At 37.1% G+C, this 12,569-nt stretch overlaps 1 protein-coding gene across 1 annotated transcript; it reads left to right on the plus strand.

Moving 5' to 3' along the window:
* LOC109727788 (huntingtin-interacting protein K) lies at positions 7,344-12,503 on the plus strand. Its single transcript, XM_020257967.1, has 4 exons — positions 7,344-7,521; positions 10,414-10,469; positions 11,802-11,868; positions 12,176-12,503. Exons 1-4 carry the CDS (start codon positions 7,375-7,377, stop codon positions 12,254-12,256), a joined length of 351 nt encoding a protein of 116 aa, XP_020113556.1. The 5' UTR covers positions 7,344-7,374; the 3' UTR covers positions 12,257-12,503.

Raw genomic sequence — 12,569 nt, forward strand, 5'->3', positions numbered from 1 at the left:
GAAATCTACCAAAATTTGTCTAAGTTTAGGAGTTGGTGCTAAAATACAGATAAAACGATAAATCCGTCTTTATGAAAACGGTGAACAGTTTACTGCCTTTAGTGCAAATCTCTCGAAACTCATTAAAATTTGTCTAAGTTCTAGAGTTTGTACTGAAATACAAATAAGATGGTGAATCATTCATCGTCTTTATGGAGGCGGTGAATTGTTTACCGTCTTCATCATTAACCGTCTCTAATGCAAACAGACCAAATTTTTTTTTTTAGCTAGTTTTTAACAATAATTTGTACAAGTTTGAAGTAAGAAATTTCATGAGAACATAAATTTCAAAAAAAAATACAGACAAGTAGAACAATAAGATACAATCAGTAGCATAGGAATATCAACAAAAGCACAAAAATATATACAAATATGAACTAAATAAAAAGATATATAATATTATACAATGTGTTCGATCTAAATCATATAAATATCAATCTCTCGATCTTCCTCTCCCTCGACGTCCTCGGCTACGTCCTCGTGCACGCCCACGTCCACATCTACAGCCACGATCAACATCGAGCTCAACAGGAGGTACGTTATCAAGTGGCTCGATATCGGTCGTCTGATCGAGATCTGCGATAATGATGCCCTCAGGATGCTCCGGAATTGCATGAGTCTCCTCTGGCTCAGGTCGATCATTCTCGACAGTGGCCGATGTAGATGCTGGGCGTGGCTGTGATGATGACGCGTCATAACGATGAGAATAGATAGATCTAAAGTGTACTCGAGAGTGGTGGCGGAAGCGAGTCCAACGTCAAAAAAGAAAATGTCGAAAGGGCGGCGGGCATAACTCCAGTGTCAGTAGGAGATGAAGATCGTGCCACTCGCTGGCTCGATATCGAATATTATTCAATAAGAGACGGTGACTGTCACATTTGGTGACCCGATGTCGAGACGACCAAAATCTCGACTAGTTGTCCGATGGATCGCAGGCAAATCATCAACTAGTTGTCCGATGCTATAGTGAGTTTGTCGTAATTCGTCCACCTACATTATAGATAAATTCACTTTTTTCAATCTATATTAAATATAAGATTAAAATAATAATTAATATATGAGTGATTGTATCGAAACTCTCTCGGTCTGCCCACGAGGTTGGTAAGTCAATGATGGACGCTGTACTGAACGAGAAATCCATCTTCTCGTTATCTGCAAATACCACTGCATATAAATGGAGGCCGTTTGTATCGGGTCATCACCGGCAATCGGTAGCTGATAAAAAATGTACTGTAATTTCTGTCCTCATCTCTCGATGTGTGCAGTATGAAAGATTGCCCAATCCTCATTTGGCTGGCCCTGAGAAGTGACACGACGGATGGTCTCCACGTTAATGGGTATATGCTGGAGAAGACCAAACTGTCGTAGGACTCGATCTGGTACATACATCTCAACAATATGAAAGAAAATCAGCGTCGTCCTCGGCTGCCAGACCTCACTGCCTTGTACACAAAATGTCGGCAGTGCGACTATAATAGTATTTGTGTACGGCTTCCATATAATTTTTGAACAAGCCAATAGTCAGCGGAATGCATTAATTTATTTGTATAATATTGAAAAAGATGGCTGCATTAATACATACTTGGGTCTCTCTCTGTTGATTTAACTCATTTCGATAAAACTCAATATTTGTGGTCCTGACATTAGCTCCAAATTATAATTCGCCAGCGTTCGCCCATTTAAAATTTGAAAAGTATACGTATTAGTTGCAAATATATATAGAAATGTAATATATATCAAATTTATATGTTCTTAGTATAAAACTCGTGCTTCGCTGCGGATAAATAAAACTTTAATAAATTAATATATAATTACTTTAAATTTAAAATTTATTTTTAAAAAATAAAAATATAATAAAAAAATGTTAACTTCTCAATATTAAAATAGTTGCTAACTCAAAATTCAAAACTCAAAACATTACTCTTTTGTTCATGAAAACCAACTTCAAAATTATATGAGATCAAAACTAAGGAATGGAGATAGAAGCTTAGCTTTTGAAGCTTTGATTATCTCTTGAAAAGGTAAAAAAATTATTTTTTAATATATTATTTTTTGGGAAGATAAAAAAATAAAAAAAAATTTTGATGGGAGAGAAAAAAAATGCAAAGAGATAAATTTTCTCTTAAAAAGGTGAAAAAATTTATTTTTTTAATAAATTATTTTTTGGTAAGATGAAAACGTGGCGAACAGAAAAAGAGAGTTTATTCTATATATATATATATATAAAGAGAGTTTATTTCTATATATATATATACTATTTATTTATTTATTTATTTTTAACTCTTTTTCTTCTACCTTCTCTTTGCTTTTTTTTTTTTTTTTTTTTTTTTTTTGTTTTGCAAAAAAAGGTATGGATGATCCCTCTCTCTTTTCCTCTTTAACAATAGGTAAGTCTCATCATTGTTTTAATCTAACTCAAAATGTCATGAAAAAATTTATAGGGTACACTTTAGAGTAAGCAAAGAAAACAACACTCCATCTCTTTTCCTTTAATCCCTTTTCCTTTAATGCCTTTTTCTTGCTCCCGAAGCAACCAAATCACTTGAGAGGTTGCGACCTCGGCTTCAGCGGCAATGGCAACAGGCAAGATGGTGTTGATGGTGCACGCGGCGGCGGTTCAATTGGCGTTGGGCTCGGGCTTAGCAGCTCGGGCGGCGATGGCAGCGGATGCGGCGTCGGGCAACTTGGGCGGTGGATGCTGTGGCAACAGCGGCTTCAGCAGCGTTGGGCGACGTCGGCGGGTACGGCAGCGGACAGCGCCGGGTTGGGCTGACTCCGGGCGGCGTTGGGCGTCGTCGACGGTGGACGCGGCAGCGGACGTGGTGGATGCGCATAGCGGCGGCGTTGGGCGCGCGACGTAGACGGCGGCAGGTGGCGGCGCAAACGCGGTGGACGCGGGCCTCGGGCAAGGACGCGATACGGCACGGTTGGTAGACGTGCGGCGGACGGCGTTGGATGCAGCGAGTACATCAACGGACAGGGAAGGTAGGGAGGAGGAGAGCAACAGTTCTTCTTCTCTTGTTTTTTTCATTTCTATTTTATATATATTCTTCTTATTTTTTTGTTTGAATCTTACTACCTTTGTTTCTCTGGTTACCTCTTAACTTTTCTAGCGTTCTCCTTTATTCTCTTCTCTTTTTTTTTTATTAAGTAAGCAAAGTGTGGATTGGTGCGATATGGGAAGACCTCGCCACTCCTGCAGCATTTGTTCGCCCGATTCTCTGTTACCGGAATCCTCCATTGCAATATGGAAGACCTCTTCTCACTGCAGCGTTGTTCGACGATTCCTGTGGCGATCCTCCCTATTTATTATTTAACTCTCCTCCTGCAGCGGTTTCGCCGATTTCTGTTGATCCTCTCTAATTATTTTTAACTTTCTTTCTTCTACCTTCTTTTTGCTTTTCTTTTGCTCTTTCTTTTATATTTTTATCTTTGTTTTGCAATTGAAGATGTGGATAACTCCTTCTTATACCTCTCTTTTTTTCTCTCTGTTAAAAGATGATCTCTTCCCTTTCATTTCTCGTCTCTCTTTTATACATAGTATTATATTATATATATATATATATTATATATATATAATATTATATATATATTATTTTTATTTTGCTGTTTGGAAAGAGAGAGAAGGGGATATTGATGCAACTTTGAAAATTTCTTAGTCAAACCTTGGAAAGGACAACCTTGAGAAGGAACTATATCTTGGGAAGGACAACCTTGGGAAGGAACTATATCTTGACCAAGATCCTCCATTTGGACTAAGATCCTCCATTTGAAAGTAAAAAAGTGCAGATAGACGTGGAAGCTTGAAAAATTGCCACGTACACCTTAAAGAACTGCCAAATTATGTATTTGTAAGGATACCGGCAACCCAAAGCGCAATCTGCTATATCGGCAATAGCTCCAACGCCAGTAGGTTCCCCGATATGAATATGGTCCAATGCCCAAATCTATAAATAAATTATAATAAATTAAACATGAGAAGCTTTATATAACAATTATAATATTACTTATTATACCTATAATAATGTCGCGAAGCAACAACATTCGGCCTTTCTTTTTAATGAAAAATTCGGTCTTTTTCAATATTATACAAACGTATTAATGCATTCATCTGACTATTAGTTTGTTCACAGATTATATGGAGGCCGTACACAGATGTTATTATAGCCGCGCTACCGGCATTTTGTGTACAGGGCAGTGAGATCTGGCGATCGAGGACGACGCTGATTTCCTTTCATATTGTTGAGATGCATGTATTAGATCGAGTCCTACGACAGTTTGGTCTTCTCCAGCATATGCCCATTAACGTGGAGACTATCTGTCGTGTCACTTCTCAAGGCCAGTTAGATGAGGATTGGGCAATCTTTCATGTTGCACACATCGAGAGATGGAGACAGAGATTATAGTACATTTTTGACCAGCTGTCAATTGCGAGTGATGACCTGATACAGGCGGCTTCCATTTATATGCAGTTGTATTGGCAGATAACGAGAAGATGGATTTCTCGTCCAGTACAGCGTCCATCATTGACTTACCAACCTCGTGGGCAGACCGAGAGAGTTTTGGTACAATTATTCATATATTAGTTATTATGTTAATATTATATTTAATATAGATTGGAAAAAGTAAGTTGTTATCTATAATGCAGGTGGACGCATTGCGACAGACTTACTGCAGTATCAGACAGCTAGTTGATGATCCGCTTGCGATCCATACGATGCTGGAATCTTTGACGGGCATCTGTGTCCATATTGAGTCGGTACTGGAGTATATTTCTGCCATACCTATTGTCACATATATAGAGGGTCGAGATTTTGGTCATGCCTCGACATCGGGTCATCAGATGTGACAATCACCATCTCCTATTGGATCATATTCGACATCGAGCCAGCGGATGTCACGATCTCCATCTCCTACTAACGCTGGAGTTATGCCCGCCGCCCCTTTGACATTTCCTTTTTTGACGTTGGACTCGCTTCCGCCACCAGTCTCTCGAGCATACTTTAGATCTGTCTATTTTCGTCGTTATGGCGTGTCATCATCACAGCCACGCCCAGCATCTACACCGGCCACTGTCGAGGGTGATCGACTTGAGCCGGAGGAGACTCGGGCGATTCCGTAGCATCCTGAGGGCATCATTATCGCGAATCTCGATCAGATGGCCGGTATCGAGCCACTTGATAACGTACCTCCTACTGAGCTCGATGTTGATCGTGGCCGTAGACGTGGACGTGGGCGTGCAAGAGGACGTGGTCGAGGACGTCGAGGGAGAGGAAGATCGAGAGACTGACACTTATATGATTTAGATCAAACATATTGTATAATATTATATACCTCTTTATTTAGTTTATATTTGTGTATCTTTCTGTGCTTTTATTGATATTCCTATGCTACTTGTTGTATCTTTTTGTTCTACTTGTCTTGTTGTGTTTCTTCTTGAAATTTTTGTTCTCGTAAAATCTCTTGCTTTAAACTTGTACAAATTGTTGTTAAAAACTAACTAAAAAAAGGGGTTTAGTCTGTTTGCACTAAAGACGGTGAATGATGATTCACTGTCTTCGCAAAGACGGTGAACTGTTCACTGTCTTCATAAAGACTTAGACAAATTTTGGTGGGTTTCGGGAGATTTGCACTAAAGACGGTAAATTGTGAATCATTCACCGTCTTCATAAAGACGGTGAAGTCTTATCTGTGTTTTAGCACCAACTTCAGGATTTGGACAAATTTTGGTGGATTTGGAGGGATTTGCACTAAAGACGGTGAATGGTTCACCGCCTTAGTGAAGGCGGTTAACTATTCATCGCCTTCACAATATATATTAGAAAGGCGATGAATCGTTCACTGCCTTACTGAAGACGGTGAACCATTCACCGTTTTTAGAAGAAAATTCTAACGTGACTTCCATGTGGTGAAAGAAGGGTTACTTTTTCAAATAAAATTTTGATAGGATTATTTTGTAAATTGTAAATTTTGGAGGGTCATTTTATAAAAAAGTCCTTCTCTGAGATCTGCTGTACTGGAGCTTTACAAGCCATGATGGATTAGCCAAGCATTTAAGATTTTGATGAATCGAAAATTTGATGAATAGAAAATTGAGATGCATAGGGAATTTTGTAAAAACAAACACCAGTTGATTGTGGAGCCCTTTGTGAACTAGCTTATAATCAGCTTATTCAGCTATCAAATAAATGACATGACAATGTTTATTAGTCATTTCAACTGTTGGAATAATCTGAAAAATCTTATTATTTTACTATTTTTTGAAAATATCTTTTTTTTTTAAAATTTTTTTCTTTTCTGATTTTATTTTACAAAATATATTTTTGTTTTTTAAAAATTTTAGGAGTATTTTTAGGGAGTAGTGGCTGAAACGATCAAATTATTCATACTTGTTCAATAAAAAAAAAATATATATTTTTAATATATTTATATCATTTGTAAAAATATTTTAGATATAAATTATAAGATAGGAAAAAAATAGTGACAAAATTCTGATAGAGGAGATTAAATGCATCAACTTTTGAAATCATGGAAGAGAAAGTAATTATTATATTATTTTGAAGAGATGATTGGACATTTGTTAGAAAAATTGAAGTTTTCGTTTTTCGTTGATTTTCGACGGAAAACGAAAACTCAAGCTGCCTAAAATTTTTTTTTTCTTCTTTTTTTTTTTTCTGAGATACTCAAAACATAAAAAAAAAATTTCACCAATTTTTTTTTTACGAAAAAATATCTTTTCATGGTTTTATGTTTGAACCAAACCGACCCTAAGTTTATAAACAAATAAAAAATAAATAAATTACACAATTGGTTGCAAGTGCATTAGGTGTAAAATTTTAATTTATGTCAATTAATTACTGAGCTTAGATTTCTTGAGATTATTTTATTAAACTTCATATAGATTTTTTAGTAAAATTCAAAATTATGGCTAATTTAATTATCAAATTATCTTTTAAAAATAAAATCTATTTGTTGTAATGGGCAAATTACACCATGTCACTATAAGTAGATTTTTTATGCAAATTGGCCTAGTTTTATTAAACACAGTGAATGATTAATTATCTTTCACTTTTTTTTTCACTGTGGCGGATTAGTTTGTAAATTAAAATTTTGACAGGATTATTTAGCAAATTATAAAAAAAAATTTCGGATTTGTAATAAAAAAACTTTATAATTCCAATTCAATGTACCTAGACGTAATATCGGTTTAATGCAGGGACGTTTCATAAATTTTACCCGCACATGTCGCTAGGGTTTTAAGTTGGAGGAGTCGAGGAAGAAGAAGAAGACGAAGAAGAGAGAGAGAGAGAGAGAGAGAGAGAGAGGAGGAAGAGGATGGTAATGGCGGGGGGAGAGGAGGAGGGTGCGGTGGAGAGGGTGGTGGAGAACTCGAAGGATCTCCAGGAGCAGAGCAAAGCCCTAGACAAGCTCACCGACCGCGTCGAGGAGGATCGGCAACTCGACTCCACCCGCGTCCAAGAGGTGATCCCCACTAAACCCTAGTTTTACCCCCCCGCAGTTCTCGATCTTAGGGCTAATTCGTATTCCTTTCATGTTTAATTGTTTGAAAATTTGTTACCTGTAACTTTGCCCCATGTTCAAAATTTCATCGTCACAGCTTCGAATTATACAAGAAATTTGCCCTTGAAGTCTCAAATTAACCTGAAGTTCGACCTCAATTTCAAATTCGGCCCGGCACCTGATTTTATGCTGTGGAAGGCCCAAAAAATTTGAAGGATTACATGCCATGGCATTGGAGTAGGGAAGAAGATCGAGTGCTTTTTTCGGACTTTTTGGTCCTTCCAATGCCTGAAAGTAGGTGCTTTTAGATCAAGAATTTTAAGTGCCGTGACACCGATTTGTGCCGCAAAATTGCCGGCGCGACAAGACACGATGCGTGCCGGGCACAATATATATATATATATATATATATATATATATATATATAGAGAGAGAGAGAGAGAGAGAGAGAGAGAGAGAGAGAGAGAGAGAGAGAGTCCGGCTATGGTGCTTGTAAAAGCACCAAGCACTTGATACTTATAAATTTTTTACCGTTAGATCTACGTTTTTAATCATTTTCAGCCGTTAGATTATACTATTCAACCAACTACCCACTCAATCCTAGGGGACCTACATCATCCTAACCGCACATCCCTTAATCCAAGGGCCCAAAACTTACAAGTACCAATAACTTGGTACTTTTAAAAGTATAGGAGCTCAATTCTATATATATATATATATATATATATATATATATATATATATATATATATATACGAGTTGAGCTAGAATACTATCGATAGCAAATGGGCTCCGTTGCCACACCATTTGTTTTCGATGATGAAGCCTCCAAATCGACGATCGGCACCGTTGAACATGATCTATACTCTTTGAAGTGTTTAGAAATCAAATTTCAAATCTTTCGACATCATTTGCCTAATGATCAAAGGGTTCTCAAATTTGTAATTTAATGGTCGATATGAGCGTTTTCTCGTTTAACGGCGTAAAGATATCCAAATCAATTGAATTTTTGTTAGAAAATTCTTTAAAACTATTTAAAACAAGATCTATACTCTTGATCTTGATTACAAGACTCCTATCATCATTTTTTAAAAGTATTTATTTTCAGCGCGTTCATTTTTGTGTCCACTCGATGGATAAGAGAACAATGATCGAAAATGTATAAAATTTGATTTCAAAACACTTCAAGTATAGATCATGTTCAACGGTGCCGATCGTAATTTGGAGGCTCCATCATCGAAAATAAATGGGTGACAACGAAGCCCGTTTGCTATCGATAGTATTCTAGCTCATCCTCTCTCTCTCCCCTCTCTCCCTCTCTCTCTCTATATATATATATATATATATATATATATATCAAGGATTTAAGTGCCGTGGCACGGAATCGTGCTGGAAACTTGCCGGCACGGTACGGCACGGTGTGTGCCGAGCCATGCCAATGCGTGTCAATCACAAAAATTTCATGTATGCCGACACATAATAGTATGAAATATTTATTTTCTTTAGCAACAAAATAGTCTAACTGCTTATTATGTTTCTTTATCAAATCTTTTGAACTTTATTGAGAAAGTTATTTATTAATTTAAAGAATAGAGGGTTTTGAGCTATGTCATCGGCTCGGGGGCTGTATCGTGTCGATATCTGTTGGCACAATACGGCACGGTAGATACGGTCCATGCCAATGGGCACTTATATACCGACACATGATGGCATGAACTCTTTATTTTCTTTAGCAACAAAATATTCTAATTGCTTATTATGTATCTTTATCAAATTTTTAGAACTTTGTTGAGAAAAATGCTTACTAATTTTAAAAATAGAGGGTTTTGAGCTGTATCATCGGTATGCGGTACGGGAACTGTATCGTGCTGATATTTTGTTGGCACAATATGGCACGGTGGATACGGCCCGTGCTGATGGGTAATTAAAACTTTGTTTTCTGATGCCGTAGTACCAAACTAGGTTTAGAAGTGTGAACTTGGTTTCAATCTCGTTCTTAGATTTTTAGTTTCTAACTTTGCCAGTCTAGTGAAAATGCTGTGTGTGGTACTTTCACAGACAGTAGACTCAGAAAAGGCATTAATTCTTATGGAGAACAGACTTCAGGGGCAAAATTGTTGTAATTGAAAACGAGGATAAAATCAAAATGCTGGTCAAAACTTCAATTTATCTGACGGAAATGAAACAAACATTCCCAGTAATTCCTAACAAAATTCTACAATTTTTCTCACTCAATTTCTGTGAATCAATGTAGATGGAGAAAAATCTCTCTTGCCATGCTTGGCTATTCTTGCCTCTTTCTGGTATTATTCCTTGATTTACACTCAAATGGCCCATGAAAGAGGATCTTTTTTGATTTGATTAGGCAAGTTGCCGTTCATAAGGAAACATGAGTTTAGAGTTCTTGTTTACTACTGTGAACTATTCTTGGAACAAGTTCTAGTGAATGTATATGGCAAAGGCCTCTTCCTTGTTACCTGATTAATGTGTTCGTTGAATCAACGGTTATGGAGTTTGATATCCTGCATTAGACCTGGCCTTAGCATAGCCTCTCTTTTCAAGTTATTTAAAATGAGTTGATGCTATAGGGAGGAACAAAAGGAAAAAGATAGATTAATTGTTTATGTAAAGTAGCTGTCTCCTCTGTTGGATGGGAAATTTGTCAAAAATGTTGTTTTCTATGATCAGTCCTTTCCGTGGGTGTGGTAGCATTGCTCTGCTGATAAATTCGCACTAACTATCGTATCCTGAAGTTCAGGATTTAACCTTTATCGACAGATTTCTTCTTGACAATAATCTGAACATCGTTAAGTTTCTTTCTTTTCATTGCTTTGTTATGTTACGGTTATGCAGGCCATGGCAGCTCTTGCTTCAGCTAAAGAAGCCGACTGGAATGCCATGAGAATGCGGTGAGTGAATCTAATCCAAATTGTAATCTGGTTTCATAGTATACTGTGGATAAATCATGAATATTATGCCAACTTTAAGATCATGCAGTGTATATGAATTGAAGAACCTTACCTAATGTCTGATTAGTTGTATTTACTACTAAATTTCTTTGACTTCTCGCAGTCATGTAGACTGCCATCTTTTGTTAGCAGAAAAGGCAAAATTATGTTTTTTTATTTGTATTAATTTTGGTCTCATCTGTTGCATTTCAAAACCTGCATTGTGTACTCTCTGTCATTTGGCAGGTAGTATCTGGATTACTGTTACATTTCCATTTTGAATATTCATTCCATCCTGAGTCCTGTAATGGAGTCGAGAGGATGCTATACTTAAACTTCAATTACATCTTGCTTGGGTTATTACTTGATTTAGCTGTTGAATTCCCTGGTCCTTCTAACTGATGTTAGGACATTAAATTGATTTGGTGTTGTCATCAGTTTTTGCATCAGTCTTTTGAAATCTCTCAAGTTACCACGTTGATGAGCAAACAACATCAAACTGATTAGGCACTCTTTTTTAAGTCAATATACTCAGATAGTAGTAGCCCAAACCGTGGGTTCAACATACTTTTGGCCCATTTTAGTTCAGCTTGGACTAACCAAAGTTACTAATGTGTTTATTAGCTGTGCAACTTATTAATAGTTCGAATGTCTTAGTTATCGTTTTGTTCCTTGTTTTCTCATACTAAAGTTCATACCCCTCTGCCTAGCTGAAGTACGTAGTTTTCTTTAGAAGACTGCATTCCTGTTTCTCTGGTGCCTTCTCTTATAATGTTTTTCTGATTTTGCCTTGTCATGCTAATGGTTTTGGTTTATGTGATTTTAAGGGATCAATTGTCTTTATGTGCTATGCCTTTCATTTCTTGGTTGTCTACAAGATTACTCAAAGGGAAGGGTTGATAAATATTGAATTTGCATTGGTACTTTGTATTACTTCTTGTGCTTTCTAGGCCGCAGGGGATTAATGTGGCAATATGCCGCCTCCTTTTTTCTTTTTCTTTTTTTTTTTTGGTTTCCCGAATACATGTTTGATTGATTGCACTAGTACCTTTTTGGCTGCGTCTGTAGTCTATAGTTAGTATAGTATTCAGTACTAACGCACTCGAGCATAGAATGTGTTGGGTGCTATCGCGTAAATAACTTGGCATTTGGCACTTCAGAAGCCCTAGACTTGTGCGAAACAAAAAGGAGTCCTTCATTAAGACCTAGTTGTGTTCTTTCGCGGTCTCTTGTTGTTTCCTCGAAGAGGGTTATCGAACGGGATCTAAACTTGTGACTTGAACTCGACATCAGGGAGAAAGAACTTGCTGCTGTGAAGATCAATCCTATTGATGTGGATATAATCGCAAACGAGCTCGAGGTCAGAACCTTTCCTTCTATTTTTCTCATTCTTTTTTCACTTGATTGGCTTTATTCGCACATGCACCCAAATATGTGAAATCGTGCAAATATCCTGCCAAGGCTGGTTTTTACCCCTTTTTTTACCCCTGAGAACTGTTCTTGCTTAAATTCGTGCCGCTAGGAGACACATGCAAATTCAGGATTTGTGCATTTTGTGCGTATTTGTGTGCGTATTTGCAAGCTTATATATGAGAAAGATTCTACTTTAAAATTTTGCACCAAGGAGGGTGTTAATTTCCAGTTTCCAAATGCCTTACATCATGCAGTTGGACAAGAAGGTGGCGGAAAGAACATTGCGGGAGCATAAAGGCGACGCCGTCGCAGCCATTCGCTCCTTACTTCGTTAGACAGACTCTGAATGTATTCTTCTTTCCCATAATTATGCCCGAGTTTTATTAGGCTGAAACAGATAATAATCATGCGATAAGAGGATGGAATTTTAATCGTGTTCGAAGACAAAAGTTCATGCAACAACTTCTCGTTACGTTTTTCCCTTGAATCTTGTGGCTGAAACAATGTTCTTTAGTTTAGAAGCTTTTTTAGGGTTCTATTATTTATGAAATTTATATTGAGTTTCTGATTGATAATAGTAAATTGCACTTTAGTCCTCGAATTGTTTGATATTTTTCAATAAGTCCGCGACTTCTAAACTGAACCATT

The sequence above is a fragment of the Ananas comosus genome, linkage group 23 (genome assembly GCF_001540865.1).
Source record: "Ananas comosus cultivar F153 linkage group 23, ASM154086v1, whole genome shotgun sequence".
NCBI lineage: Eukaryota > Viridiplantae > Streptophyta > Magnoliopsida > Poales > Bromeliaceae > Ananas > Ananas comosus.

Excerpts from the sequence above, each read along its gene's own strand:
- LOC109727788 (XM_020257967.1), top strand. The coding sequence starts at position 7,375 with ATGGTAATGGCGGGGGGAGAGGAGGAGGGTGCGGTGGAGAGGGTGGTG. Across the intron at positions 7,522-10,413 it reads ACTCCACCCGCGTCCAAGAG|GCCATGGCAGCTCTTGCTTC; the intron begins GTGATCCCCACT and ends ACGGTTATGCAG. Across the intron at positions 10,470-11,801 it reads TGGAATGCCATGAGAATGCG|GGAGAAAGAACTTGCTGCTG; the intron begins GTGAGTGAATCT and ends ACTCGACATCAG.